General features: G+C 57.3%; 13 protein-coding genes and 1 non-coding gene across 14 annotated transcripts; 7 read left to right on the top strand and 7 right to left on the bottom strand.

Annotated features, from left to right (window-relative positions):
* Nucleotides 1–265: 265 nt before the first annotated feature.
* P884DRAFT_205290 (uncharacterized protein) lies at nt 266–1,642 on the top strand (the record flags this gene model as incomplete). Its single annotated transcript, XM_069438640.1, has 6 exons — nt 266–576; nt 659–675; nt 821–1,113; nt 1,283–1,338; nt 1,429–1,537; nt 1,607–1,642. 6 exons carry the CDS (start codon nt 266–268, stop codon nt 1,640–1,642), a joined length of 822 nt encoding a protein of 273 aa, XP_069295759.1.
* Nucleotides 1,643–1,883: 241 nt separating this feature from the next.
* On the top strand, nt 1,884–1,968 carry P884DRAFT_t126. The gene has a single exon. It is a non-coding gene; the product is annotated as a tRNA-Gln (tRNA).
* A 1,203-nt stretch (nt 1,969–3,171) lies between these two features.
* Nucleotides 3,172–4,449, top strand: P884DRAFT_44578 (uncharacterized protein). The gene is made up of 3 exons (XM_069445899.1): nt 3,172–3,254; nt 3,368–3,532; nt 3,901–4,449. The coding sequence occupies exons 1-3, from the start codon at nt 3,248–3,250 to the stop codon at nt 4,041–4,043; spliced, it is 315 nt and encodes a 104-aa protein (XP_069295758.1). The 5' UTR covers nt 3,172–3,247; the 3' UTR covers nt 4,044–4,449.
* Nucleotides 4,450–4,575: 126 nt separating this feature from the next.
* P884DRAFT_271245 (uncharacterized protein) lies at nt 4,576–7,171 on the bottom strand (the record flags this gene model as incomplete). The annotated part of the gene is made up of 3 exons (XM_069442422.1): nt 4,576–6,828; nt 6,896–7,066; nt 7,124–7,171. 3 exons carry the CDS (start codon nt 7,169–7,171, stop codon nt 4,576–4,578), a joined length of 2,472 nt encoding a protein of 823 aa, XP_069295757.1.
* A 363-nt stretch (nt 7,172–7,534) lies between these two features.
* Nucleotides 7,535–9,176, top strand: P884DRAFT_286343 (ATP synthase subunit D-domain-containing protein). The gene is made up of 8 exons (XM_069443825.1): nt 7,535–7,827; nt 7,880–7,992; nt 8,070–8,080; nt 8,165–8,539; nt 8,615–8,624; nt 8,677–8,717; nt 8,779–8,834; nt 8,885–9,176. Exons 1-8 carry the CDS (start codon nt 7,813–7,815, stop codon nt 9,050–9,052), a joined length of 789 nt encoding a protein of 262 aa, XP_069295756.1. The 5' UTR covers nt 7,535–7,812; the 3' UTR covers nt 9,053–9,176.
* On the bottom strand, nt 9,177–10,174 carry P884DRAFT_227486 (uncharacterized protein; the record flags this gene model as incomplete). Its single annotated transcript, XM_069439684.1, has 3 exons — nt 9,177–9,675; nt 9,744–10,057; nt 10,149–10,174. The coding sequence occupies 3 exons, from the start codon at nt 10,172–10,174 to the stop codon at nt 9,272–9,274; spliced, it is 744 nt and encodes a 247-aa protein (XP_069295755.1). The 3' UTR covers nt 9,177–9,271.
* Nucleotides 10,175–10,547: 373 nt separating this feature from the next.
* P884DRAFT_261908 (uncharacterized protein) lies at nt 10,548–14,195 on the top strand. The gene has a single exon (XM_069441616.1). The coding sequence runs from the start codon at nt 10,768–10,770 to the stop codon at nt 13,855–13,857; it is 3,090 nt and encodes a 1,029-aa protein (XP_069295754.1). The 5' UTR covers nt 10,548–10,767; the 3' UTR covers nt 13,858–14,195.
* A 40-nt stretch (nt 14,196–14,235) lies between these two features.
* On the bottom strand, nt 14,236–15,552 carry P884DRAFT_44528 (uncharacterized protein). The gene is made up of 2 exons (XM_069445898.1): nt 15,506–15,552; nt 14,236–15,312 (listed from the first exon to the last, which is right to left on the bottom strand). The coding sequence occupies exon 2, from the start codon at nt 15,283–15,285 to the stop codon at nt 14,347–14,349; it is 939 nt and encodes a 312-aa protein (XP_069295753.1). The 5' UTR covers nt 15,286–15,312; nt 15,506–15,552; the 3' UTR covers nt 14,236–14,346.
* A 402-nt stretch (nt 15,553–15,954) lies between these two features.
* P884DRAFT_261905 (Elongator complex protein 4) lies at nt 15,955–17,301 on the bottom strand. The gene has a single exon (XM_069441615.1). It carries the CDS (start codon nt 16,909–16,911, stop codon nt 16,117–16,119), a length of 795 nt encoding a protein of 264 aa, XP_069295752.1. The 5' UTR covers nt 16,912–17,301; the 3' UTR covers nt 15,955–16,116.
* Nucleotides 17,302–17,497: 196 nt separating this feature from the next.
* On the top strand, nt 17,498–18,298 carry P884DRAFT_261904 (DNA-directed RNA polymerases I, II, and III-like protein). The gene is made up of 2 exons (XM_069441614.1): nt 17,498–17,993; nt 18,080–18,298. Exons 1-2 carry the CDS (start codon nt 17,647–17,649, stop codon nt 18,186–18,188), a joined length of 456 nt encoding a protein of 151 aa, XP_069295751.1. The 5' UTR covers nt 17,498–17,646; the 3' UTR covers nt 18,189–18,298.
* Nucleotides 18,299–18,403: 105 nt separating this feature from the next.
* P884DRAFT_261903 (NUDIX hydrolase domain-like protein) lies at nt 18,404–19,413 on the bottom strand. Its single transcript, XM_069441613.1, has one exon. The coding sequence runs from the start codon at nt 19,367–19,369 to the stop codon at nt 18,416–18,418; it is 954 nt and encodes a 317-aa protein (XP_069295750.1). The 5' UTR covers nt 19,370–19,413; the 3' UTR covers nt 18,404–18,415.
* Nucleotides 19,414–20,782: 1,369 nt separating this feature from the next.
* On the top strand, nt 20,783–21,445 carry P884DRAFT_205583 (uncharacterized protein; the record flags this gene model as incomplete). The annotated part of the gene is made up of 2 exons (XM_069438661.1): nt 20,783–21,174; nt 21,226–21,445. 2 exons carry the CDS (start codon nt 20,783–20,785, stop codon nt 21,443–21,445), a joined length of 612 nt encoding a protein of 203 aa, XP_069295749.1.
* A 504-nt stretch (nt 21,446–21,949) lies between these two features.
* On the bottom strand, nt 21,950–24,552 carry P884DRAFT_261900 (nucleoside phosphatase family-domain-containing protein). Its single transcript, XM_069441612.1, has one exon. The coding sequence runs from the start codon at nt 24,173–24,175 to the stop codon at nt 22,016–22,018; it is 2,160 nt and encodes a 719-aa protein (XP_069295748.1). The 5' UTR covers nt 24,176–24,552; the 3' UTR covers nt 21,950–22,015.
* A 422-nt stretch (nt 24,553–24,974) lies between these two features.
* P884DRAFT_247012 (3' exoribonuclease family, domain 1-domain-containing protein) lies at nt 24,975–26,556 on the bottom strand. Its single transcript, XM_069440479.1, has 2 exons — nt 26,239–26,556; nt 24,975–26,176 (listed from the first exon to the last, which is right to left on the bottom strand). The coding sequence occupies exons 1-2, from the start codon at nt 26,366–26,368 to the stop codon at nt 25,449–25,451; spliced, it is 858 nt and encodes a 285-aa protein (XP_069295747.1). The 5' UTR covers nt 26,369–26,556; the 3' UTR covers nt 24,975–25,448.
* Nucleotides 26,557–27,405: the final 849 nt, after the last annotated feature.

Below are 27,405 nucleotides of genomic sequence, written 5' to 3'. Positions count from 1 at the left end.
TCTTCCTGCCATGTTCTCACGAACCCGGGCAGTGTCCAGAAACATCACGACCGCCGCTCGCAGCAGCATTATCCTCTCCTCCTCTAGAACCCGGCCGCAACCTTCCCCCTTCTCCTTCTTCTTCTCCTTCTTCTCCCCTCCCTTCTCTTCTCCTCTCTACACCTCCGGAAGCGCAACCGCAACCGGGACAGCAGCCGGGACCGGAACCACTTCCAAGGGCATCATCACGCGCGTAAATATCAAGGCCAAGACCAGCATCGCGACCATGTCGACGGTGGCGGCGGCGGCCAAGCGGCTCGAGGGCAAGACGATCGTCATCACGGGCGCGTCGTCGGGCATCGGGCGGAGCTGCGCGTTCGAGTTTGCGCGCACGGCGCCGCGCGACCTCCGGCTGGTGCTGACGGCGCGGCGGGCGGACCGGCTGCGCGAGATCGCCGACCAGATCCGCGCCGAGGTCGGCGACGGCGTGCGCGTGCTGCCCCTCGAGCTCGACGTCTCGGACCCGGACCAGGTCCGCGGCTTCGTCGACCGCCTGCCCGAAGAGTTCCGCGCCGTCGACGTCCTGGTGAATAATGCGTGAGTTTCTCTCTCTCTCTCTCTCTCTCTGGATCTCAGCGGCACTCGGTCGACAAACTGACATGGGAGGTCGTGCATTTAGGGGCCTGGTGAAAGGAGGTATGTATGCTATGCCGGTTGTTCCCCTTTTCGGGCGGTCAGTTGCTGCAAGAGTGCAATGGACCGAAGCGAGTAGTAGTACTGTACGAGGACAAATGCAAGGTGCGGAACTGCTGACATCAAGGGGCTCTCTCTCTTTAAAAAGTCGCTCGCGCGCCTGAGATCGCCGAGGCCGACATGAACATCATGTTCCAGACCAACGTCACCGGTCTCATCAACATGACCCAGGCCATCCTGCCTATCTTCAAGGCTCGCCCGGACGGCGGCGCCGGCGACATCATCAACATTGGCAGCATCGCCGGCCGCGAGCCCTACGCCGGCGGCAGCATCTACTGCGCCACCAAGGCCGCCGTGCGCGCCTTTACCGATGCCCTGCGCAAGGAGCTAATCGACACCCGCATTCGCGTGATGGAGATCGACCCGGGGCAGGTCGAGACTGTGAGTTTTTCCTTTTCCCTTTTCTTTCTCTTCTACCTTTTATTTTCCGCCCCCTTCCATCTCCTACTTTCCTTTTTCTGTTCTCCTCCCCCCCTTCGTTGCTTATTTTCTTCCATTCTCTCTCTTGAGAGCCGGATTGCTGTGCGTGTTACTAACCTCATCTCTATAGGAGTTCTCCATCGTCCGGTATTACGGAGACAAGGCCAAGGCGGATGCCGTTTACGCGTAAGTGGTTTATGATGTGTCTTCCCCAAATAACGGCAACGATGAAGGCACAAACCGGTAGCTGAGCCTAAACTGATCATTGACTTGCAGCGGCTGTGACCCCCTGACCCCTGATGACATCGCGGAGGTGGTTGTCTTCGTCGCGAGCAGGCGGCAGAACGTGGTCGTTGCCGATACCCTCGTTTTCCCGAGCCACCAGGTGAGCTATCTACGGAGTCCAGCGTTCACTCAACTTCTTGCTCCACGAGGATACTGATAAGTTTTCAAGGCTGGCGCTGGGGTGATCCACCGCCGACAAACCTGATGTTAGTTGCGAAAGGATTAGATGGGTTGGCAGTCGAGACTGGAGGATTCCAGGAGTGATAGACGATCTGAGAAATCTATAGATATAATCCAAAAACGAAATTATACAGCCGCTCGAGTGTTTTGCGTCCTTCTCGTTAACGTTGCGGAAGCGATTGGGAATACGCTGAACCCTAACCCTCAAACAATTCCAATTCTGCTTACATAAAAAGTATGAGACTAAGTACTAAACAACTGAAAAAGGTTGTGTAGTGTAGTGGTTATCACTTTGGATTTTGACCTGGTGTCACATTTCCAATAACCCCGGTTCGAACCCGGGCACGACCTCATCTTTTGATCGTTTCTCGGCCAACGTTTTCAATTTTTGAAAAGCTGCATCTTTTTTGATCTCGTTCGCCTTTTTTGACGTCCTTGGTAAATGGAAGTTGCATATTCGTGGCGACCAAAGTATCATGTGCCCACCACGCCTATGGAAGTGCTCACTAATGAGGCGAAGTAATCCGTATACTCTCAAGTCATCTTGCCACCGCTCTTAAATGAATAAGTTCTTAAGCCTCCCTGGGGAATACTCCAGCTTCAACAAGGGGCTAGAACCTCGTTTAGTCAGATGCTAAGGCGCTTACGCACGCAATGTGGTGTTCTCTTCTGTGCACTAGCCTAGTTAACTACCCGGCAGTAAGGTGGGCCTTGTAGCATGTATGGACCTATGTACATACAGGACATACAACTAACGGCGTGGCTGTGGCTTCGATATTCTCAGCATGACGTCAAGTGCGTAGTGCTCGCCGCTTCAAACAGCCATTGTCCCGTCTCGAGCACCTCGTTCAAATCGTACAGTGGACCCCTAAGGAGACCATGCTTATGTAGATCATCGAAGAAGCTTGCCTTGCCCATCCTCCAACCATCCTCCAAGAGCCTCGGCGGGTCTTTGCGTTGGCCAACGAGCGTTGCTGAATGTTCCTTCCTTGCATGGAGGGGGATATACTTACATCCCTTACTACAGTACAAACGCCTAGCGCAAGCTTAATAAGCGCGGCGTGATGTGTGAGGTAGAGTATCCGCAGACACAGTGGAGAGAGAGGTCGGGCAAACAGCAATGTCCGAAAATGGAGATAATCGATGTCATCGCGTTTGACGTGTGCAGGCTTGGTTGTCACGCGAAGAAGGAACAGCGCATGCCCTGGCCGCCTGGCTGCCTGGCAGGGGGGAGGGCAATAACTACCACGAGCCCCTCTGCCGGGCAGCTGCCACGGAAAGCCACACGCCTAGACCTCCTGCTCTTGCACGCCCCTGCCTGATTGGGAAAGCTTCGCAGTGACTGGTGTCTTACGCTACGAGGTCCATCGCAGATTGTAAATGACTACCCCGCCAGCGTCCCGGTCGACTCGAGATCGGACCAGCCTGCGCTCAGACTCTCTCCCTAGACGTCTTTCGAAACCTGACCCTATCCACCCCAGCGCTTGACTCTGACTTCTCTAACTTCAGCCACTTCCCCTCCGTTGCGAACTGAACGAACGAACGTCTTGTCCGCCATAAACAACTGCTACCTTAGTTATATCTCCCAAACCAAACACCTTGTAAACGCCCGCCTTATTAGCTATTCGCGATGGCAGGTATGGTACATGTTGCAGAGAGCACGATCCCAACCTCGATCCCGGATTCCATGACCAGAGCTCCCCTTACCCGCGCACTTAGGACACAGCTAACGTTTGAGTCGTGAAACCAGATGCTTGGAAAGAAAGTATCGCCAGCACCGACTCCAACGACCCAACCACGCAGCAATTACCCCAGTCGGAAGTGCTTGCCAAAGGGCCCAAGGCCGCTCCAACGACCCCAACCTCCCCGCCGGTTCAGGCTGAGATTAGAGACCACCGATTAAGCGACGAGTGGGGTGCGTCCTTGATCCTTCTGTCTCCTTCGTCTCCTTCGTCTCCCTCCTCTTCCACACGCCTTCGTTTCAAACCTAACATCTGTCCTCTGTCCGGCCCCGCAAGATCTCCTTCTCTAGCTCTGAGAGGGAGTATGTTTATCCCTCCCTATTCCAAACGAGAAGAAGAAGAAGAAGAAGAAGAAGGAGGAGGGAAAACCGGCGTGGTCCTTTCAACCTTTTCGCCCCCTTTTTTCTTCCGCCTTCGGCCAAAAACCTGCACCACTGCATATACACGAGCCCGCAGACGCATATGTGCTTGTTCTTATGGTGCTCGGAACTTGTCTGGCTAACAAGAAGGTAACAAAATAAAACACGGTTAAACGAAACAGACGCTTCCAAGGTGCCTCCCTCGCGTTTCCAAAAGCGCAAGGGCTCCATCTACGCCGTGCCCCACTCGCGCGACGGCAGGATTGACAGCAACTACCCTGCCAAGTACTTTGAGAAGCTGGCGGAAATGAGCTCGAAGAAGTGACGACCTGACGCTTTCCACGCTCGAGAACGGCTCTCTTTCCATCTTGTGTTGTCCCGATATCTGCAGGTCGGAGGGGAGAGATGGACAACACTCGTGGCAATTTCCGTCCTTGTAACGGGGCCCGCGACTTTCATTGAGCCGAATTGGGATCTTGTGGCACCTGACGAGGGAGGCTGATTGGTCCCAATCGTCTTCGGGTTCCGGATGGACCACCTGATGGGGTTCATGATTAAGGAGGAAGACGGGGCGGAAAGTTTGATAGGCTGTGTGTATAGTCATTTAAGTGTCGATATAATCTGGAGGGATGCCGGCACGGCAAGTTTCAATACAATCGAGATGCTTCGTACCGTGAAGGGCAAAAGCGGCGGCGGGACCACTTCCCAAACGTTCGTCTGCCGAATCCCGCTGCAGCTCTGAAGAAGATGAGCACTTGCGACATCCACACCGGTTTCCGGCCCGCGCCCTGTCCGTCTCTTCCCCATTGGGGTGTGGGGAGCATGCACCGGTCACCGGCTCGAGCCGAGAAGTCGCATCATTCGTCCATGCCATCAAGGTCGATGGCGTCAGGATTGGACACCTCGGCCGGCCTGCTCTCCACATTCCCCTTGATCCCTTCCGATGCAGCGACAAAGCCTGCCGGTGCGCGGGCCTGCCTCTCCAGCTGCTCCATCGCGTCCGCGACCTCGGGGTCCACATGCTGCTCGCCGCCGTTCTGTTGCCGCTGCGCCTGGCTCCTGGCCAGCGCCTGCGACGCGATGAAATGGACGTCGGTGTTGTACTTCGCCTGGACGCTGCGCTTGATGCGGAGCATCTCCTTGAACGTGTCCTCGTTGCCGTGCTGCACCTCAAACTGCTCCCACTTGGCCCAGAACTCCGGGTCCGTCCGCGGGTCGCAGAACTGCGAGCAGTGCCCGTAGATCGCCCGGGCCCGGTCAATCTCGCCGAGCCTCTTCTCCATGTCCGCGAACTTGAGGCACATGTCGCGCGCTTCCTTGTCCGGCAGCGTCGCGATGGCCCGCTCGTAGATGGGACGCGTCGACGGCAGGCCAAAGTTGGACGCCGACTTGGTGATGTAGAAGTTGAACATGTCGGCCCGGTCTTCGTCCGAGACTGCCCGCGTGGCCCGCTCGTAGATGCGCATGGCGTGGCGAGCCAGCCCCCGCTCCTCCTCGAGGTTGCCGTACATCAGATAGAGGACCTTGGCGAACTTTGGCGGGCAGTCCGTGACGGCCTGCTCGAACAGGTCTCTCAGTCGCTCGATGCTGATCTTGCGATCGACCGCCTTGGTGAGGTAGAGATTCCACAACTCGAAGGCGACCGGGTAGCTGAAGAGGTCGAGGCCGCGCTCGTAGATCTTGAACGATTCTTCATAGTACTTGTGCTCTTCGAGGAGGTTGGCGTAGTTGACCACGGTCTGCGGTGTCGCAATGCGGAGCTCGAATATCCTCTCGTAGACCTTCCTGGTCTCTTCGAGCGAGCTCACGCTCTCGACAAGGTCGACGTAGAAACTCCACAGTTTCCAGCTCTTGTGCACCCGCTGCTGCGGCGAAAGCGTCTCGTCGAAGTAGTCCACAGTCGACCGCTTGGGCGCCTGTGTGGCCTTGGCCATGATCCTGACGGCCTCGTCAAAGTTCTCGTTCCGCAGCTCCATCTCGGCCCATTCGATCCACATGTCGGCGAGCTCCGCCACTGACTTGAACGGAACCTTGACCGCCTTCTCCATGATGATCCGGGCATTGCGCAGATCTCCTCCCTTCTCGTAGAACTTGGCATAGTTGGCCCATAGTTGATGGAAGGCGCCGACCGCCTTCTTTGGCTGGATGGTGGCGATAGCGTCCGTGTACGTCTGCACCACTTCCTGGTGGTTGTCGCCCCATAGCGCGACTCGCTTCTCCCACTCGGCGACATTATTGGGATTTTGCCGGAGCAAGACGTCGTTCAAGAGGAACGGCCGGCGGTCCATCAGGTGCTCGAAACGCATCATGCGGATGTCCAGGTCGAAGTCGGCGGCCTCGTCAACCACGCCATTTCCCGCCCGTTTCGACGCAACCTCCATCAAGGCTCCTATGATGGACTCCTCAAACTCGGTGTACGCGTCAAATACGAGCGTAAAGTCTCGAACTGTCATGACCGTAGTGATGCCTTCCTCGAACACGTCCCTCGCACGCTCGAAACTGCCTCGCCTGATCCAGTAGGTTGCCAGGCCACACCATAATTTCCCCCTCTGGTCGCTGAACCGCTCGATCCCGCTCCGGATGATGGCTTCCACGTCGATCTCGCTCTCGTGCCCCGTGTCAATGTCGACGGCATGCTCGACCAGGAGATCGACCATTTCGCTCCACAACTCGTAGTGCCCCTTTGCGTTCTTGCTCTGGAAGCGCGGGTTGTTGAGGATTTCGATGTACTTCTTTACAGCCTCGGTGTACAGCCCGGTATGGACCAGCAACTCGATGAAGTCCTCGGCATCCTCGGGATGGACTTGCATGTAGCGCCGCCAGATCTTGACGGCCGTCATACCTTCCGCCGAGTTCGCAAACGGCTTGTACAGCGCCCATATCCGATTGTGCTGCGTGATTGGGAGCGCCCTGAGCGCGCGATCGAAGGCGCGTCGGGTGGCCGTCACAAGAGGCTGCTGCATCAGGAATTGGAGATACATCTCCCATATCCTGGGCATCTTGTTGAGGAGGATGAGTGCCCGTTCGAAAAGCGCATTGACCTTCTGGTACTCGGCAGCGAAGATGGCAGCGTTGAGCTTCGAAACGTGCTTCACCCTGAACCGGAGATACTGCCAAGGATTTTAAGTTAGGCAAAGGCGAGATTATCTCGGTGTGTGTGTGGGGGAGGAGTCCTACCATCTTCCACAGCTTGTAAGATCGGGGCAACTGGACACAGGCCCTTTCCATGACAAACGCCTGTTCCCGTTCTGTCCCGTGCTGGAGCTTGTACTCGATGTAGGCCAGCCACGGCTTGGTGCTTCCGGGGTTGCGTTGGATGTCTTGCTCGTAGGCGAAATCGTCCTCCGACTGGGGAACGCGTCAGCAAAGCCAATATCTACGCGAGGTTGCAGACGAAGAACCTACCACCAAAGCCAGGTCTGGCTGGCGGCCGGAGGTAGTGGTCGAAGCCATCGTATCCGCGTGAATGCGTCGTCGCGGAGGAAGTCGATCCGGCGTCTCCGGCGCTGGGGAACTGGGAAAGAAAATCTCGGGGAAAAAAAAAACAGCTAGATGGCGCGTTGCCGTGACATCACTGCCGGGCCGGTGGGATTGTTGCACATGCGAGAGCGGGCCAGCGACGGGCGATTGCTCGGGTTCCGTGCTGCGATTTTCGATGTCTGGAGGTGATTGGGCGCGACCGTTGGATGCCAGAGGTTGAGCAACGGCGCTCGGGCCACCTACACGACGGAGTACCCGTGCTTGGTACGGAGTACAGCATGTATCTCACCTGGCTGCGGTGCCGCAGGACTCCCCTCACCTTATCCAGGTTGGTGGGGCTTCTGGCCGCTGAAACAACCGTTTAGTGGCTCCTAGAGCTGCAGTTAGTTACATAGTAGTTGGTTGCGCCCTGCAGCCTTCCGTCAACTGCCCGCGTGAAGCTCCAGGCTCCACTAACTCACCTCGAGGCTGTCGGACTTCCAACAACCCATCAATCACCCTTGTTGCGCTCGTGCCAAACCTCGCCGAGAGAGGACTTCCGACCGGAACGCGGATTTTGTGACGTCTCTTCCTTAGCGAGTTTCCTCTCCTCTCCTTCCCAATTAGCGGCAACGATGTCTGGCAGCGCAGTACGTTGCCCCCCCCCCCCCCTCCTCGAGTCGGGTAGCTGATCGGGATCAGGATCGGGAGGCCGTCTTCCCTACCCGGCAGTCCCTGGGCTTAATGAAGGCCAAGCTCAAGGGCGCCGAGACAGGGCACAGTCTACTCAAGCGGAAGAGCGAAGCTTTAACCAAGTATGTCCCCTCCATTCGATACCCGCGGATATCGCCCAGGTCGGTCGACTAACACCAGAGGCCCCCCCTTCTCCCAGGCGCTTCCGAGGTAACTCATCACCACCCACGCCCTTCGTCGGACCCCCCGTATCGGCAAACCATTAACCCCTCTCTCTCTCGCCCCGCTCACTAGAGATCACCCGGCGCATCGACGAGGCCAAGCGCAAGATGGGCCGCGTCATGCAGATCGCGTCCCTCTCGCTCGCCGAAGTGACGTACGCTGTGGGCGGCAACATCGGGTACCAGATCCAGGAATCGGCCAAGTCGGCGCGCTTCCGCATCCGCGCCAAGCAGGAGAACGTGTCGGGCGTGCTGCTCCCGGCCTTCGAGAGCTACCTGACCGAGGGCAACAACGACTTCGCCATGATGGGCCTGGGCAAGGGAGGCCAGCAGGTGCAGCGGTGCCGGGAGACGTACGCGCGCGCCGTCGAGGCGCTGGTCGAGCTTGCCAGCCTGCAGACGGCGTTTGTCATCTTGGACGAGGTGATCAAGGTGGTCAACCGGAGAGGTATGTCTTGGTGGTTCACTAGCTTTACTTGATCCGAAGGCAGCCGGGCGAGTGGATATGCTGACCCACGGATAGTTAACGCAATGTAAGTGAGAGAGGCTCACGGCGAGCGACGGTGCGTTTCTAACGGCAGGTAGCGAGCATGTCATTATTCCGAGGACGGAGAATACCATCAAATGTAAGACCCATCGGGGCCCCCTTCTTTCCCGCGTAATATGCACATGACCAACAGCCAGCAGACATCAACTCGGAGCTTGACGAGCTGGACAGAGAGGAGTTCTACAGGCTCAAGAAGGTATGCCCTGCCCGGGCCGTCCTCAGAGCCCAGCTGCTGATTTCGAACAGGTCGCAAATAAGAAGCAGCGAGACACGGCTAGGGACGACGCCGAAGTGAAGAAGAAGAAAGAGGATAATGAGGCCGCAGGGGAGGAGAATGGAGCACCGGAGGCAGGAAACGCAGCCGGACCCGTGGATCTTCTAGCGGCCGAGGAGGATGAAGACGTCATCTTCTAACGGGGACCCGCGAGACAAAGTCAAGTGGGGGCGTGTCCAGCTGTTTGTATAATTTCTTGTCATTACCGTCTTTCTATGAGGCACGGGCACAATAGGGAGTTGTTTGGTTTTCATTGCCTCTGGGGTATCTAATCCGCAATCTGTATCATGGTAACCGACACCTTACCTAACGAACCTGCTTTCCCAGACCAACCAGCTCTCTTGCCCTCTCCCGGGCCTTTACTGACGCTGGTACGTTACTTTCATGAGTTTTTCGCCATTCTTTAGTGGCATGCCAGCCGTGTTCTCCTTGGCGGTGATCGCGCCCGCTTCGGCCTCGTACTCGACGAAGGCGATCCCGCTGCGGCCGGGAACCGTCCGAACTTCGCGGAAGCCCTCGAAACGGCCAAAGATAGCAGTGAGAGCGTCCTTGTCCATGTCGTCGGGCAGATTCTGGACGAACAGGATGCGGTTCGGCGGCAGGTACTCGTCTGGCACGACGGCTGCAGGGCCGCCTCCGGTGGACTTGAGACCGGCACCGCGGGCGTTCTTGGCTGGACGGGCGCCCGCTTCGGCCGGGCCGCCAGGCATGGGCCGCTTGAGACGCTTCTGCTCCTCGGCGGACTCGAGCGCCTTCTTTTTGTCTGCGTGGCCGGGCAACATGTTAATGGGGGACGGGCCCAATGCGTCAGAAAGCAGCAGGAGAGCGTACCCTTCTCCGCGATACGACGGCGCTTGTGCGCGTCAAACTCCTCCGCGTTGCCCGTCCGCAGCACCGTGGCGTCGCTCCGGGTGCGCGCCAGCGCGACCTGCATCGGCTTCTCGAAGAGTTCGAAGCCTTGGACCTCCTCGATGGCGGCGTGTGCCGACTCGGGCTTGTCGAACACGACAAAGGCCTGGCCCTTGGCCTTGAGGTTCGTCTTGGCTACGATGTCAATCACATTGCCAAACTCGGAAAAGACGGCGCGCAGGGCCTCCTTGAGCGGTTCGGGCTTGACGCGCTCCTCCAGATTACGGACGTAAACCCTGCGAGTTAGCGGTCAGTGTTTTTTTTTTTTTCCCTTGCTCAATTACCATCGGGGGAGCCTTGTATGTGTCGGAGTGCAATGACACATACGTAGCGATATCTTGTTGCGCGGCCATATTTGCTTGCGCAGCGATGCAGAATGTGCGGCGTTACGATGTTGCGAACCTGCGTTTCCAAGGTGAAGAAGTTGGCGATTTGAGGATGGACATCATGCTGGGTCGGGGCGGCGCCTGCCGACGCCCGACTCTTCCAATGCTTTTGGCCTGGCACGACAGGGGTGTTTCATTGGAATGGGGCCCGGCTGCAGAGAGCGAGGCAGCTCCCGCGAGTGCACACCCGGTGGCGGCGAGCCCCACTACCAAGCCGCTAAGGGGGTAGTTATGGACACCCGATAACTAACTAACGCATCGCTGCTAATAAGGCGTCACGGCACTAACGGGCGTGACACCTTACTACCTTGGTCTTCTTCCCATCACCCGGCTTTCCCGACCCCTTCATCATGTACGATTAAGGCTGTGTGAAGCGCACATGCGAGACACCGCGTCTAGGCATTTTTGCGTGAACACGCGTTCCTTCCTTTTGTCACCGGCCTGACCGGCCGCCTACCGAAGTAGATTCCGGTTCCAGAGGTCCCACCTGCTGGAATCACGCCGCAGCCGTCCGCATCGAACCCCGATCCCGATCGACTCCCCCGGCATCTCCTGCGATCATGGACGAGACGGCTTTACCGGAGGCTGTGGCAGCAGCACTCCCTCGTGCACTGGATAATACGAGCGCCTGGTACAACTTCACAATGTGGACGGCACAACACTTTGCCCTTGCAATGAACATGACAAAGCTGGCGCCGTCGCTGGAGGATCTCGTCTGGGCAGGCCCGCGCATGGTCATGAAACTAGGCAGGCTGGGCTCCTTCATCTCGTTTCCAGACGCCATTGACGGCTTTGGTCAAAGAGCCGTACCTAATTCGAACAACGTCGACATCTCCTCCTCCTCCTCCTCCTCCTCCTCCTCCTCCCCCCTCTCCTCAGACACGGGAATGGTTGCCGACCTCATCGAAACCCTCGCGCAGTCCGCAAATACTGCATTTCCCACATCTACGATGGATTCCGCCGCCGCCACCGCCGCCGATGATGTTACCCAAAATCCCAACGCTTTCGTCTCGCGATTTTCTATGGAAGGTGCAAGGGGACTTGGAGGTGTCTTCAGCTACGCCACCAGCAAGTGGGCGCTGTGCTGTATCGCAATGGCCGTCATATTCAACCGCACGCACATCTTCGCAGCCACCCGTCGCAGACTTCGACTCCGATGGCACGTCCGACTGCTCCTACGGGCCGCTCCCGTGATACTTCTGCTCCTCCAGGCCAGGTGGCTCCTGCAGTCGATACAGTGCCAAACCTCCGCCGACTTCTCCGAGCTGCGCTGGGGAAATGCGTCCAAGAGCTCCGACCTGATGTTTGCGCAGCCGAATCCTTTCCTCAACCGGCTCAGCTCATCCCTGCTGTTCGGTGCGTCCGACGAGGAGTCGTGCCGCGCCATCAAAATGGTGCCCTGGGACGACAGGGCGCAACCAGAGCTGGTGGGGTCTCTTTCCAGGCTTTGGCCGCTCTTTGGGACCTACTGCTTGAGCCAGTTTGTAGAGGTGCTATCTTGCGCAGTGCAAGGTCGCCCCGTGGCTGCCGAGACGGGCATGACACTCTTTGAGCATTCCCTGGCCTTCGCGGAGGCAGATGCGGCCATTAGCAATCAGCTGGGATGGGGTCTTTTCACCAACGGCACTGCCGCCTCGCAGGCCGCGCTCGGGTCCAAGATCGCCCTCACTCGGTCCATGATATTGAAGCGCGTTAACACGCCGCCCGAGGTGCTGCTGGTGGCCTTCTTGTCCGCCATGAGCCATGTCACGAGCCACATATTGGGCATCTTCAACTTGCAGTCCAAGTTTCGCCTCGTTAGCACCGGCTTCTGGGGCCTCTGCTTTATGTCGAGCCTCCTCTGGAGCGCCCTGAATTTCTCGGTCGATGACCCTTCGACCCAGGGGTTGCTGCGCTTCCCGACCGTCTGCATCATCGGTTTCATCCCGCACATACTGATCCTGTTTGGGATTTACGCCTGCGGACTGGTCTATGCCTCGGCCCTGGCGCTTTCGGCGATTTCCCCACCGGAAGGTGCCCCCGATGGGGAACAGCGCTCTCTCCGGCAGCGTCTTCGGCGGGCCCATGCCAACATGCAAGCAAATGTGTCTCTTTCCGAGATCCGCATCCGTATGGACATGGACTTTTACACGGCCCTGCTGCGCGCTGGCTTCGGTGCCATTACAATGGCGAGCGAGGCCGTCTATCTCAATGAGGACCACAAGGTGAACCTGAAAAAATATACGTGGTTAGAAGAAGAAAGGTTCCGTGAGTTGGAGGAGCTTCGAATGCAGTGGATCGGCGGCGGCATTCCGGGATCGCGATTTGACTCGGTTGGAACCATTGGTCTCGTTCCCGTCAAGGACGGGCAGGCGAATGCTACGAGCGGCTACGCGAGAGAGAAGGCAGCTCAGCAAATCCCCAAAAGCAACGCTTCCAGCAGGAGGGTGCGCGACGGTGTCGGCGCCGCAGAGCGGAGCTCGAGGTGGCTCATAGCGTTCGAGTACGTGCTGCATATCTCCAAACTGATGGTTGTCGTGTGGGCCTTGATGACCATCAAGACCATGTCGCTGTTCGGGTTGCGCACGCCCCCTCGATGGCTCCGGGGCTTGTCGCAGCGACCCAAGTCCGGATCATCATCCAAAAAGTCTGCGAGTCGCGGCCGTACGAGGAGCGCCGATGTGCTGTCTCTTGCCGATGGCCGAGTCTCATTCGCGGTCACTCGCAACGATGAAGTGGATGTGGAGGCAGAACTACGCCGCCGAATGGAGGAGAATTATGCACAAGCAGAAGCTGGCGAGAGAAAGCCCGACGAAGCCGAGTTCGACTCGGAGCTGTACAATCACTTCCTCAGGGGCGGCTGGTGGGGGAACAGCGACTCCAGCGGCGACTACGTTCCGCCCTCCCAACAATCGGGAAGCGGCGCCGATGAGACTGATGTGGATGACACCACGAGCATCATCTCCACCACCGAAACCACGAGCGAGCTGGATTGGGAATCCGATCACGACGGCGACGCTCTCAGCGATGGACAGCGAACCCCGACCCAGCAGAACCCGGCCCCTATTTCTTCCTTCGCCTCAGCGGTAGCGTCGGCCCGCGCCTCCCGCGAATCCACCCCGCTCTTCGATACCCCCATAGCATCGCAGGACCTGGCCCGCCTGCTGCACCCTCGGACCCCCGAGGACCGCGACGAAGCGCGCGCCCTGGCCGCACACCTCAGCAGCGACGGCATCATGACGCGCTCGCGCTACAAGCAGCAACTCCAGCGCCAGCGCACCCAGGTGCTCCTCACCAGCGGCCAGGTCCCCTCCTCCGCCGCCCCGGAGAAGATGACGCCCGAGGAGGAAGCCCGCGTGCTCGAACAGCTGCTCCTGTCCCGCCGCGCCGGCAAGTCTGGGCGGTCCGCCAGCGCGTCCGGGTCCCAGTCGGGCGAGGGAGGAGCAGCGGGCCAGGCGAGCTCGACCTGGGCGACGGGCGCCGCGGGCCTGGGCCCCGACGGGCCGCAGTGCGTCGTCTGCCAGAGCGCCCCGCGCACCATCATCGTCTGGCCGTGCCGCTGCCTGAGCCTCTGCGACGAATGCCGGGTGTCGCTGGCCATGAACAATTTCGACAAGTGTGTGTGTTGTCGCCGGGAGGTGATCAGCTTTAGTCGGATCTATGTACCGTAACGATCTATAATCTTTTTTATTATTCTTATTCTTGCTCAAATATGCGTTTCGGTCTGTCCTATCTGAGCAGTCATTAGCATGGTTGATAGGACGCTATATGCGTTGGTATATTTCTGTGCTGTGTTTGTTTTTTGTGCGACTTGGTAGGCGGTTCGGTTGCATGAGCGATGTGGCGGACGGGCCGCAGCGACAACGACTTGATCTACGACTTTCTGGGAGGCATGTATCCTTACGTCCAGGGCGTGAAAGGCAGCAGTATACAAGGCGGCATGCGGCAGAAACCCGTAGACTCCAGCTTCAACATTAGCACCATCAGTGATAAGTTAAGGCGACCCCTCACGATAATGGAACCGTCCAATGGAGCTCTTGAGTTTGCAGGCAAGACTGTGTGGGATTCGCATGGAAGTATGGGTATCGTGTATGTATGTACTGACTGCGGTCGCGGCACCCTCCCCCAACCAATCTCCCCTCTGCTACGCTAGGGGTGAACTACATACCAGCCCACTCGATACAAAATACCCTCACTTCTCTCTCCCCTTTCCCTTTCTCATCCCGCCCTTCAACACCGCCGTCCTCACCCGCAACAGCAGGTGGCTTTTCCGCTCCAAACAAGAAACTCTTCTTCACCGCCGTACCCAGCCGTCCGCTCGTCACCAGGTCGAGCATGGCCACTGGCTCGTCCCAGCCGTAGCTGTTGGCCAGATAGTGGGCGTGGTACCGAAAAGGGTCGCCCGGGTACACGCTAAAGTCGCCGCCGAAGCGGAGGCCGGGGGTGGTGTAGTAGCCCCGCGAGTTGAGGTATCTGTAAAAGGGCAATTTGGTGGTGGTGGAGGGGTCTACAGGTGCGCTGCTGCGAGGGGCAGCGGCGGGGAGGAGGGGAAGGCTCGTTGTAGGTGTCACGCCTGGGAGCAAGGTGTCTTTCTTTTCTTGCTTTGAGCCTGACGGAGGGGTGGTAGTACTAAACAGGGCGGATGAGGATGGGTCCTCGTTTTCAGCCGCTGAAGCTGCTGCGGGAGCAGCCGGGGAAGTGGCTGCGGGCAGCTTTGCCTCGCGCTTGCCCTGATGTTTGGCCTGCACTTTCGCCTTCTCCTCGTCAAAAACCTGCTGCGCGTTTCGGCGCTGCTGCTTGAGATGCTGGAGGTACGCCTTCCGGGTGGACTCGTCCCTGGTGGTCAGCTGCGACAAGTGGTCGGTCAGCTCGTCGGCAATGTATCCAGCGCCCTTTTCCACGAGCAGCTGAGCCTCTTCAGCATGAAGCTCGACGGGTAAGCCGAGGAAGAGGTTCTGGGTTGGATTCTGTGGCATGGTGCCCGTTAGGACAGCGCAGATACCGTGATGTCGGCGGATGTAGACGACATCATCAATGTCGAAAACCAGGTACCGGCCCGCCACGCGCGAGATCCGGACCTGTCTCTCTGTCGCTGCCATCGCCAAGTCCTCTTTTCAATTCGAGCCCTGTGCATCAATTAGACGTGGTCCAAGAAGCGCAGGTGTTGAAGAAATTCAGAAGAGAATTGAGAACAAGCATCATAAGCCTTGGACACGTATGTGGTCGTCACGGAAAATCAGTGGATTGACAGATTGGAATACGATAGTTATAATCATTTTTGTTCTCTCAAGAAAGCAAAACATGAAAAATTAGACTCACCTTGTTGAGGGTTGGTGCTGCGTCAAGCAGCATCAACGGAGAAAAAAAATCCGAGAATGCGTGGGAAACTGAATGCTTAAAGATTTTATCAGTCACCTTGGGCCCCCACATTCGCGTGAAGGGTGGAAGTGCAAGCCACCCCCCGTTACCAGATTATCGGTATTACAAGCAGTTATCCGTAGTTACACGGTAGCCTGGCAACGACCCTTGCAATGCCCACAATCTCTGCGAAGACCCTACAGACATTCACGGCAGAGGGCGAAGGGTGGGATAGTGTCTTGAATCCTACCTGTATATTAAGCGAAGGCTCTCAGAATCTCGTTCTAACTTTTGCTAATACAAAAAAGAGCCAGCAGTATAGACAGAAACTGTTCTGTACAGTTCCGAGAACCGCTCGAGATGCACGTACTGTGCACTTCAACTTGGCTTCAGGCCAACCATTTCATGAAGTCCATTTATTTATGGAGACATAGGACGAGATACCGTTTACTATTTCGGACAGGGCTTGTGTCATATTGAGCTCCAGCAGTTGGATTAATCTAGCGCGCACCCCTCGCCAGGCAGGCTATTCCTGATAAGCTTCTTTCAGAATCCCACCGCTGCCGCCCCTTTCAGAATTCAATCCCTTCCTTCTTCCCCATACTCCCCTCAGCCTTTCCCTTTTTTTCCTCCTCCTCCAGCGGCGGCAAGCTATAGGGTTTGATCACCAGCCCCCTCGACGCACTCAGACTGAACGACAGCGTCTCCCGGAAGGAGCCGGCCCCGGCCCCGCCGCCGCCTTTTTCGTGGTACACGGGTAGCGTGTGAACCTGCAGCAAGCCCTGCGGCGCCTGGTCGTTCTTGTCGGAACCCGACGCGGCGCCCGACCTCGAGGAGGAAGATGGGGGAGGCGGGGCGCCCGGGTTGGCGGGCAAGGGGATCAGCTCGATGACGCCGTCGCAGAGAAGCTCCATCCACCTGACGAGACCGGAGCTGCGCGGATAGAGGGTGGTCGGGAGGGTGATTATTGCGGTGAGCTGGTTCGGGTACTGGCGGAGGAGGGCGCGCAGGCCGTGGAGGAATTGGAGGACCTCGGAGGGCTGGGCGCACTGTGGGGAGTAGAGGGATGGCAGGAGGATGGTTGGGACGACTATGCGGTGGATGTCGGTTGAGGGTGATGATGATAGTTTGGCCTGAAGGTGTTTGATGATTGTCCTGAAGGGCGAGTTGGGAAGAGGGCTGGGCTGATCGAACATCGGCGGACAGGTGCTGGGCGTTGGGTGGAGCGAGCCCTTACATGCACTTGGCGAGAGGCGCTGGGAGAGATCGAATGAGTTGCAGAAAGTCCCCTGGCCGGCGGTCCCTTTTTCGGAGGTTCCCGCGGTGGCTGTGTTTCCCAATGCCTCATATCTCCAAGCTATCTTCATCTTCTCTTCGGGAGCGGGCGCTGATTGCGCTGGCCAGGCTTTGCTACCTGGCGCCGCAACACCCGGCAGCTGATGTCGCCATTCCGGAGGATAGCCCACCAGATGGACATGGTGGCCTTGGACGAGTCCCTGGGCGGCATAGTATCGGAGAAGTATCCCTGAAAAATCGGTGGTGCCCTGTTCTTCGATTAACAGACACGTCCCTAGGGGTAATCCGCCGTGCCCCGCGAGGAGCTGGTCGAGCGATGACGTCCCGGTCGACGTAGTGGGCCTGCCGTCAAGAGGCGACGGTCGGATCCCCGGTGCGGGCTGCTTCTTTTCTGATGCCGGCACCACCTGGGGAATTGGTCGCCCAGGCCTTGTTGATAGTACGGTATTTCTCTTCACGAAGGACATCGGAAGGCGTGGCGGGCAGTCGCTGATGGTAACTTGCTTGGAGGGGTTTGGAGGGGTGCCGATAAGACAAGAAAAGCTCTTATCGGTGCCCCACCTGCCGCGAGCAGAACCCCTGCCCCAGTAACTACGGGCCATCGCCGAACAGGCTCCCGAATTTTTTGACTGCATCAAGTTCGAATTGCCATCCGTCCGGACGCATATTGAAACCCGAGCCACTCTCGCCTACCCCCGACCTACTTACAGACAACCTTCATCGCAACCAGGCAGCACCCCCCTCAGATCTTTTTCGGTATTTTCTTGCCCGACCTTAAACAAGTCCTCGGTCGCCCCCAGCCAAGAATGTCGAACATCGCCTCGGACGCGCAGCTCTTCGAAGACCACTTCCGGGTCGAGCGGTTGGGCAATGCCAAGTATGACCGCGTCGACCGCATCTACTGCCAGTCGGAGGACAAGAGCATCACCATGACGCTGGATATCAACAACGAGCTGTTTCCCTGCAAGCCCGACGACGAGCTGCACGTGGCGCTGGCGACCTCTCTAAACTACGACGGGAGCAAGGACAACGAGCGCGGATGGCGGGATGTGGCCAAGGCCGGTGCCAGCGATGCCACGCTAGCCGATATCTTTGATTATGTCTGCTACGGGAAGATCTACAAGTTCGAGGATGCCGAGGACGGGAAGACAATGTGAGTATTATTTGCTTTGCTGCTGTAGCCGCGCAGGGGCTGTGCTGGGGCGACCGGCAGGTTGCTGACATGCTCGGGAAAAACAGCAAAGCGTATATCTCGTTTGGCGGCCTGTTGATGTCGCTCGAGGGTCCTTACAAGAAGCTCACGCCGCTGCGGGTAGACTACGTTTACCTCTTGGTTCGCAAGCGGTGATTAGAGTGCGCGGATGGGCAAGTGCCGAAGATACAGATCGCTTGTGGCTTCATTTGGAGAGAGTTTAATGCGGGAACGGGCGTTCAGGAAATGGAATTTAAATACTCCGGGGAAGGTTTGGCAAAACGCGGACGACGATACCCCGGGAGATGGCATCGCTGTTATTGCATCACTTCCCTTCGTCCCGGCGCCCCCCCCCCCCCCCCCCCCCCCCGCCTTTCTCTTTCTTACGCCTTCTTCACCTCCGGCGGGTTGGCATGCTTCCAATGCGGCCAATGCGGGCCAGGGAACGGAATGAAACGGTGCGCCCTGCGTCGGAGCTCGTCATAGTGCGGCTCGTTCTCGGGGGTCAAGATTCCATGCCGGGCAAAGAAATCGAGCATGACCAGGGCGCAGTTTGGCTTCCAGAGCCCCTGAGCCAGCTGTTCCTGGATCTCCTCGACCGTTCGCAGGCTGAAACTCTCCACTTCCCCGTCCTTGGGGCGTGGAGTAATACTCCCATCCGCGGGCAGCTCGAGGTCGTAGATCCACTGGCATTCCGGATAAATCCAGCCCGGTTCACCCCCAGCTCGCTCGTCCGTGATGTAGATGTACGTGATGATGCCGATCTCTTTGGCGTGTGTGCGAATAAAGTCCTCGGGCAGCGACGCTTCCTCGTCCGCCTCGCGGATGATGCACTCAAAGGGATCCTCGCTGGTCGGTAGCCCCCCGGCCACCGTGTTGTCCAGCATGCCCGGGTAGCTGGACTTGTTGGCAGCGCGTTTGGGCACCCAGAATCTGAAGTCGTAGCGGCTCTTGTCGTCATGGCAACGTACAAAGCCGACCATGTGGACGCCGAACCGTGTGGTGCCGAAGAGTCCCATGGCAACCCGCTCGATGCTGAACAGCAAATCACCGTTGCGGCCGTAGACGGGCCACAGCTCGTCGCGCCAGCCCTTGAGCATGCGGAACTTCTTGTTCTCGCGCCAGTACGCCGTGAGCCTGCCGACTAGCTTGGTCCGCTCCTCTTCGGTGGCCGGCCCCTGGAAGAGCAAGATGGTCCTGGCCCCGTGATCGACTTCCATGGGGCCCCTAATGTCCTCGGGCGTGTCGTTGAGCGCCTCGAGAACGGAAAGGGGCACGTATCCGATCGGGTAGGACCCTTCGCTGTCCTTCCAGAGGAACGTGTACAGCCTTTTCATCTCTTCCGAGTACCCCTGGGGGTCCCTCTCGGGGTCGGGGAACCTGCACACATGTGAGCGACACCGTCACCGGGACCTCGCTCCTTGGGGCAGGCAGGTGAAGGGGCAAGAGCGGGGAAGCCCCTCTTGCATGAGGAGCCTATGTTGATTGCCGAAGACACGCCGACAAGAAAAAGGCTGCCCTAACACATAGATGGGTAAGGAGAGGCTAAACGCATCACCTACCCATCGCATTTATTCACTAAATCCAGGCATGTCAAGCGAGGCGCCATGGTGGTTTCCTTTTTTTGGACGAGACTTGACAAGTTGTCTACCTGTGGTGGAGGCGAGTTATCTTGAGGTACGGAATACTGTGTAGTTTCCGAGCGTACATGTACTACCTAGCCAGTAACGGAATCGGGAAAGTGGGTCAAGAGAACAGGAACATTTCCGACCGAGCAGGCCGTATGGTGAGGAGCTAAGTGCACCAGAGCGGCGTGAAAGTTGAGCCCACTCAACGAAGTGGATGACGAATTACACCAATCAAGGCACTGTCTACTGGTAGTGGGAGCTGGAAGGATGTGGCTGTGGCCTCCTAGTTGAGCCCCTTTCCCGTCATCCGTATATACGGAGTACTCGCACCAATCAACATCTGGCAGACTAATTAGGCATTCTTTTTGTTGTAGGACGGCAAGTGACCCTTGGAGGCGATCTTCGCCAACTCGCCTCGTGTTGAGCGATGTTTGGGCCTCGATGAAGTTAGAGCTCCCGGATACTTTTAGTGAGATTGAAACATCGGTTGAGTGACTGCGATGTTCACTTGTTTTGAATGAAAAGGGTCTTTTTGTTTGCTGGTGGAACCGCTGGCCCTGGTGGGACGTCACTTCCATGACGGGCTTCAAAGTGTTTCTTGGCATCCAATTAGTAGATGTCAATGGAATCTGACAGGACTTTCGACGGCAGAGAACGAAACAACAAAGCGGTAAACCGGAGAATGTCATACAAGAGAACAAAACCCTGAAACAATAGGGGAAATCGGGTACAGCCCGACATTTTTTGAGTTCCTGCGGCACACCGAGCCATCTCTCGAAACAGCATCAATTCAATACTCGGCAACACACATTTAATCCGGAGAACATCAAGACGGGCTCGTGTGGAGCACCGTTTTCGCAGAATTGGGAACTCGGGGCCCCTGAAAGGACCCAAAAAGCCCAAAGGCTCAGTCAGGCAGCAACCCTCCATTAAAGCCCGCGTTTGAGGGTCGTGGCCGCAGTCCAGACGAGACCGGTCCATAGACCCGGGACCGTGGGAGTTTGAAGAACCGCCATCCAGCGCTCTCTCCCTCCAAGCAAGCAACACCCCTCGAGAAGTCGACAGACCTTTTGCCATCTCCGCCAAGGGAGAGAGAAAAAAAAAAGTAAAAGAAAGTAGAGGATGTCTCAACCTCTCTTCGGCCTCGTCCCCGCGGGGCAGCCCGTCATCGTCACGCCCACCCAGACGCCAACGCCAACCTCGTTCCTCTACGCCATCCCGCCCACGCCGCCAGGCGTCAGCTCCAAGCCCTTCTCCCACATTGTCGTCTTCCTCCTCCCGGGCATCACCCTCCCGCCGGGGACCGCCGCCGCCATCTACCTGGTGACGCCCAACAGCCAGACCCAGGAGCCCAACACCAAGTTCCTGGGCGGCATCGGGCCGGGGAAGGAGAGCGCCATCTTCAAGCTGAGCCCGCCCACCAACGCGGCCGCCGCCGGGGCCGAGAGCAACGTCGTGATCGGCGTGTCGGTGGAGCCGGCCGAGTCCGTCAGCGCCAGGATAGCGGAGCTCTCGTCGACCGGCGGCGGCATTAACGGCAACGGCGGCGGCGGGGGCGACATGAGCGGAGCGCTGGTGCCTGCTTCGCGGCCGGCCATGGGGCAGCAGCCGAGCACATTAGTGCTGGCGCAGAGGATCATCAAGAACGCGTTCAACTTTCTGGCCAGTTTCAGCGGCAACGCCGGCCAGCCAGAGATGGTGCCGCTCAAGGCGTTTGAGGAATGGTGGCGGAAGTTCGAGGGAAAAGTCAGGAGTGATCCAGGCTTTTTAGAAAGGGATGACTAAAAAAAGGTGGTGGGGGGGAAGATTCAGTGAGCTCGTCGCAATTTGGACTAGGCAGAAAACCAGAAGAGTTCAGCAAAATGAGAGAGGAGGGAATCTGTTTGTGGCTGGTTAGACTGGTTGATGAACGGGGCAGATATAAGGGTAGCCCGGCGGTCAAAAAGTTGTTGTCATGAATTATACCTAGTCTCTAGACATGTAGTATGTACCATAGTAACAGTAACCTCATGAGGCCCGAGGCCATTACGCCGCGAGTAGGCCATTTAGATGAACACCAACCAGACGCCGGCAACTGCAAGAAATGACACTCGGTCTTCGCCGTCCCAAGCAAAAGCCGTACTCCAAAAAAAAAAAAAAAAAGAAAAGAAAAAAGAAAAAAAAAATAGCCCTCCATGCCTGCTGGACCCTCCACAGAAGATAAAAAGTACTAAAGGGGTTAGATTAAACCACGTAAACAGCCAGCGCCCAGTGAAGAAGCGTAAAAATAATAGAAGTATAACCCCCCCCCCCACACAAGAGGAACCATAATGCATTCCCCAAACCACCGCGTGTCCGCCACGCAGGTCGACAGCACTACGACTCCTGCAGGGGCGACATCAGCGGGCTCTTGAGCCGCGTCGGGCTTCCCGCCCTACTCCTTCTGCCAACGCCAGACATCGCCAGATGCGGCGAGAGCGTCAACCGCTCGCGGCTCTCGGTCCGGACCACCAGCCCGCTCCGGTCCAGCGCCGTCACGGTTGGCGACGCCAGGCCGTGGTGGTAATGATGATGGTCGACGACTTGCGGTGTAGACAGCCCAGACGAGAGGCCGAACCGCCTCGATGACGCCGATTTGGCCGAGAGCGCCGACAGCCCGTCGCTCGAGTCCGAGTACTCGTGGCCGTCATCCGACTCTACCTCGCCCAGCTCAAAGCGGCTGGCCTCGCCTTCCTCCATGACGCGCTCGTATGCGCCGCCCCACGAGGGTCGTCGACCGCCAAAGAATTTGGTCGCGAGCCCGGACAGGGCGCGCGCCCCGCCACCGCCCCCGTTCTTGCGCGGGTTGCTGTGCCCTGGCTTGCGCTGGCGCCGGATGACTTGGTTGAAGCGGCCGTAGATGCGCATGCGCCGCTCGCGTTTGCGGAAGAAGTAGAGAGAGAGGAACAGAAAGAACACAAATGCGAGGAAGAAGCTTGTGGACTTGGATTTCGCCTTGTCGAGAATGTCTTCGGCGTCAAGCTCCCAGTCATCGTCGGCTTCGCTGGTTTGGTTGCCAATGGGTTTCCAACTGGAGCCTGCGAACTGAAAGTCGTACGGAGTCCCTTCGACGTTGCTGCCGAAACCGACGGGATACCGGCCGTCACGCGTGGCCGGCGGTATTTGACCAGCCGCGTAGAGAACCATCTTCCCGAGCGTCCAGCTCACTTCGATACCGTCAATCTTGTCGACTGGTTGGAAGGGCTGGAGGAACCCCCTCTCTTTGGCGTGCTCGAGAGCGCTCTTGGACGCATTCGCCGTTGGCATATCCTCAAGGCCGATTCGGGGAACACCGATCCCTTCGTGAAGGACGTTGATCAGCCAAGAGGCTTTGAAACAAGCCTCCTGAGCAACTTTTATTCCATCCCCTTTTCGGCTATTCGTCTTTGCCTTGATCTGATCCCAATCACGGCCGCAAAATTCCTTCACTCGCTGCTGATAGGACGCGAAGTCGTATGCCTTGTCGTCCTTGCCGCCGAACACACCGTGTGTCGTATGCCAATACTCCGAGACGCCGATGAAATGATTCACGTCGAAGTCGATGGCCGGAGCATGTTGACCATTCAGCAGGCAGGGGCTATCTTCACAAGGCTTGTCCTTGCCGAGCAAGGGATAGGTCAGCTGCAGACACTCGTCGAACTGCCCGGTGCCGATTAACGTTGGCATGCCGGACTCCCGCTTCTCTAACGGGTCACCACCCAGAGTTGTCCGCAACCCCCTCGGCAGACATGGGTCGGGTAATTCCATCTCGGTCTCCGCGTACCGCTCCCGGAGTTTCTTGACATATGCTTCCCTCGCTTGGTTGACACCGAAACCAAGCCATGTCGTGGTGAAGACCTTGTATTCCGCCGGATATCCATCGAGCGTGCGCAAGCGCAGCAGCTTGAGATCGTTTGCGTGTTTTTCAGCCTCGGTCGCATTCGGCGCGAACGCGATCTGTGCTGATGCGCCGCCCATGTCCAGAAACCCGTAAGTGTGATGGCCCTTGCCATGTTGATGCTTGTCTGGGTGATCGAATCCGCCCAAGAGGTAGTTTGACGCGATCCACCCATAGAGTCCTTCCGTTTCGCCCTTGATGACCTGGATGTGCAGGTCGCAGTCTGGGAGCGAGAACCGAGTGTTCTGCCGGAGATAGGAACATATCTCGCTTGTCAAGGCCCTTTGCTGGGCTTGCGGCAGCAGACGCATCCCTGCTGTCGCCATGAGAAAGATGGGCGTATCTTCGACCTTGTCCTTCGGTATGACTTTGAGCGCATGGTCGACCAAGTCCTGCAGATGGTTTGGCCCGACATCCTCCACCTTATCAGCAAAAGTCGACACCCCAGGCCTGATCTTCTTAGTCCAGTCCTTATCAGTCACCAGCTTTGGGAGGTTGCGCAGATCCTCCGGAGTTGCACTCTGGAGCGCCTTCTCAGGATCTTTCCATCGGTAAATGTGTAGTCGAGTTCCAGATGAGCCGGCGTCCAAGATGACGCCCCATCGCCACTTTCTGCCCATCGAACGGGGCCAAGGGCACAGGTGAACGTCAACAACCCGAAGTGCCTAGAAGAACGAGCGCCACTGCAAATTGGCGCCAGGGTTCCGCTCGAAAAAGAACTTATGGGAGGTTCGCAATTCGTGCAAGCATCGAGTAGAGAAGAGAACCGACGAGGATGTTCGGCGCCAAAGGGATCAGACCCGAACGAACGAGCGGATACGGAGTGTTGGAGCGAGCGAAGTAACGAAACTCAATTCGTGGGAAGACGGTACAACTAGGTAAGGCGCATGGTCGAGGGTAAAGTCGAGGTAACGAGAGGGGCCTGTAGGATTATGATCAAACGAAGGTACACAGCCCAAGCGGCTGAGTCGAGGTGAGCAGGTGGTTTGTTGCAAAGTTGTCAATCGCAGTCGCACTTTCTGGAGGAATAAGATGGAGCGACACGTCCGATAACGTCAGGGGCGGGCGGCGAATCATGCAACGGCGGTTCGCCGCTAGCGTGCTTTTTTTTTGTTAGGGATGGCCTGAGCTGCCGTGGATCCGGATGGACCGCCGAGGAAGGTTGGCCAAGCGAAACAAGTGGGGTCTGCAACGGCGCAAGCGGTACACTTCATGACGATGGCACGCCAAACGCTGGTCTCATGTCCGCTCTTGTGTGAAGCCGAGCGCCTTTGGCCTCTGCGCTCCCCTACACTTGCTATGGAAACGGTCTGGGAGTTCATACACGGGACGGTGGGGTTCGTTTTCCCAGGCGCAATACCCGGAAAACACCGATTGCGGGCTCTGACACAAGATAAGCCCCCCCCTACGCGTCAGCACCCTCCCTCCTGCCTGCCATGGACCCATCCCCCACGTTTCGCAAAACCGAGCTTTCGAACTTTGGAGATCCTGCCAAGGCAGCCATTGCCTTCTGCCCTGTGCATGGTGGATGGACATGTATGTACGGAGTACACCGTAATTGCAACATTGTCAATGTAACGTTCTCGTATTCAAATTCAAACAGCCGATGCAGATCGCAACACGATACGGTTGCAATCCTTGACTGCGGTTGGTAGGTCGTAGCCCGAATAGCGCGGAGACAGTCTTGGATATCTCTGCTTGATAGTACCGTTCCGTTGCCGGGAAGTGATGGTGGGGTAACTTTATGACGCTGTGGTGTGTCTCGCAACCTGACCTGCTTTTCAGCAAGCCCCAGGAGCTGATTGGTTGCCGAGCAATACCACGCCGAGGTTACCACGTCCCGGCAGACAGAAGCGCTCAGTATGGATTGCAACTCTTGAGAGGGGCGGCAATTCATTGAAGCGTCTCGCTTAGGCAACTGACGAGGACGCGATTAGCGTTCTTCGAGGCTTGGATGCCTTTCTCGACGAGACTTGTGTAGAGATCGGTGTCCGAGGCGGGGAGATCCCCTCTGAACCAGAGATTTGTAACCTCGTCTCGGTTCGGCAGGTACGCGATGCAGCAGGCTGCCAATATCTTCTCGTGCTCCGAAGGTATGGGATCGACGACGATTCTCGGAGTGTCCTCGCCGCTGTCTTGGACAAGGGCAGCAACTCCACCGGCAACCGTATCAACACAGTCGATACCCGCATCGGCAAGTGCGGCTGCTGCCACGGTAATGCACCCGCTCAGGGCGTTCATCATGTCCCACACCTCATCGCCCTGCAACTTGGACGCTTCCCGATCTTGATCGCCTTCGACGATGGAGACAATAATGTCAACACCGCTTTTCGGCCACCGGTCGGCAATGATGGCGCCACGGAGAGCAGTCTCGAGGTGGATGCCAAGGTCCCGCTCGCTAGGGTCGCGAAGATAACCACGCCTCTGCTTGGTCGCGAACGGAGCGTACTTGACATGGGTTGACAGGATGATGTGAGGTGAAAATGGGGCGGATCTCGGAAGTGAGCGTGGCCCATGAACCGAGCAACTAAGCTTCAGCCCAGAGACGCCAGGCGTTGCTGAAGTCTCCATCTCCAGATAGGCGGATCCAGAGGCCGAAGGGGTCACGCCGGTTTTGAGAACTGCACCATGGTTAGCATGGCTCACACAGAATAATAGCAGAATAATAGCCAGATCAACGTACACATTTTCCGGGACGCATTGGGAGCACGCGACCTGCCCTTTGCGGATCTGGGCTCCTGGAGGTCTGAATCATCGTAAATTGGCGGAATTGTGGCTCCGGCAGGGCCGTTGATACGCCTCCTGTCTGTCATGGTTGGCTCCTTGGACCTTGAAATGGGAGCTTGCGTGCCCAATTCGTTTGCCAACCCTGAGACCCTCTTCCTCGAGATGTGCAGCGGCAGGTCGTGAAAATCTGAGAAAAGGGGGTTCAAGGCCTCTTTATCGGGCGAGATCGGCTGGCAAAAAGAACAAGCTGAAGTGTTTTTTTTTTTTTTTTTTTGGCCTTGTTGTTCGGTTGACGGGCAGTTCTGTGAATCTTGCAACTGCTGACAGTGGAATGGGTGCAAGCCTCTTTCAGAAAGCCAAGCCACAACCATCACAAAGCCACTGGATCCGCGCTCGGACCACGCACGGATTTCGGCAAAGTTTAAGCCCAAAATTTAGTCGAGCTGCAAGCTTTGCTTTCCTTTCTACAAAACTCACAGGTTGCTGCATCGCGGTTGAAGGTGCACAACAGGCACTTTGCCCGGTGAAGGCGATTGCGCGTCTCTTGCGCACAAACTGCCTGAGAAATGTTCTGGAGACATCCATCATGGTTGTCGCATGGTTGCAGACCTGAGGAGTGAGTGTCCTTCGCGAGGTTTCTGCTGGTCCCTAGATCCGCCATGCGAGGAAGTCTGTCTCGGGACTCGAACCACTCTAACCGTTACCGCCTGAGCGCGACCAGCTTGACTTTGGTGAGTACAACTGATTTGGCTTTCGTTTGCTTCCCCTACCCTTTTATGATGATCTCTTATCCACAGTTCACGCGATTTCTCTGAGCGAACGAACACACATGCACTACCATCTGACTCGAACGACATTGAAGACCTTCTTGCCGTTACTCAGGTTCTTTGAACAATTGACTGACCTGACAGCAGCTAGGCTCGCCATTTTCACATTGGATTAACTCAACCACATTTGCGTATTAGAAACGAGGTATGAAAGACAGTCCTTCAATTATTTATGCGTACATCTTTTTTTGCCATGATGAGATATCCCAATTCAGTTCTGCTTCTGAAGACAACTGAAGACACCCATATACCAAAAATAAACCTCTGATAAACCTTCCATCTCCTCTCTCCGCAAC

The sequence above is a fragment of the Thermothelomyces heterothallicus genome (genome assembly GCF_042370625.1).
Source record: "Thermothelomyces heterothallicus CBS 202.75 unplaced genomic scaffold P884_scaffold_19, whole genome shotgun sequence".
NCBI classification, from domain to species: domain Eukaryota; kingdom Fungi; phylum Ascomycota; class Sordariomycetes; order Sordariales; family Chaetomiaceae; genus Thermothelomyces; species Thermothelomyces heterothallicus.
The sequence above is the reverse complement of the archived record's forward strand: the minus strand, read 5'-3'. Positions and strand labels throughout refer to the sequence as shown.

Bases quoted from the DNA above. Each gene is read 5' to 3' on its own strand.
- P884DRAFT_44528 (XM_069445898.1), bottom strand. From the start codon at position 15,285: ATGGCAGCGACAGAGAGACAGGTCCGGATCTCGCGCGTGGCGGGCCGG.
- P884DRAFT_261904 (XM_069441614.1), top strand. From the start codon at position 17,647: ATGTCGAACATCGCCTCGGACGCGCAGCTCTTCGAAGACCACTTCCGG. The intron at 17,994-18,079 runs GTGAGTATTATT...CGGGAAAAACAG, and splicing joins GCCGAGGACGGGAAGACAAT to CAAAGCGTATATCTCGTTTG.
- P884DRAFT_247012 (XM_069440479.1), bottom strand. From the start codon at position 26,368: ATGACAGACAGGAGGCGTATCAACGGCCCTGCCGGAGCCACAATTCCG. The intron at 26,177-26,238 runs GTACGTTGATCT...ACCATGGTGCAG, and splicing joins CAATGCGTCCCGGAAAATGT to TTCTCAAAACCGGCGTGACC.
- P884DRAFT_261905 (XM_069441615.1), bottom strand. From the start codon at position 16,911: ATGAAGATAGCTTGGAGATATGAGGCATTGGGAAACACAGCCACCGCG.
- P884DRAFT_261903 (XM_069441613.1), bottom strand. From the start codon at position 19,369: ATGAAAAGGCTGTACACGTTCCTCTGGAAGGACAGCGAAGGGTCCTAC.
- P884DRAFT_44578 (XM_069445899.1), top strand. The intron at 3,533-3,900 runs GTGCGTCCTTGA...TAAACGAAACAG, and splicing joins CCGATTAAGCGACGAGTGGG to ACGCTTCCAAGGTGCCTCCC.
- P884DRAFT_261900 (XM_069441612.1), bottom strand. From the start codon at position 24,175: ATGGGCAGAAAGTGGCGATGGGGCGTCATCTTGGACGCCGGCTCATCT.
- P884DRAFT_261908 (XM_069441616.1), top strand. From the start codon at position 10,768: ATGGACGAGACGGCTTTACCGGAGGCTGTGGCAGCAGCACTCCCTCGT.
- P884DRAFT_286343 (XM_069443825.1), top strand. The intron at 8,718-8,778 runs GTAAGACCCATC...AACAGCCAGCAG, and splicing joins GACGGAGAATACCATCAAAT to ACATCAACTCGGAGCTTGAC. The intron at 8,835-8,884 runs GTATGCCCTGCC...GATTTCGAACAG, and splicing joins AGTTCTACAGGCTCAAGAAG to GTCGCAAATAAGAAGCAGCG.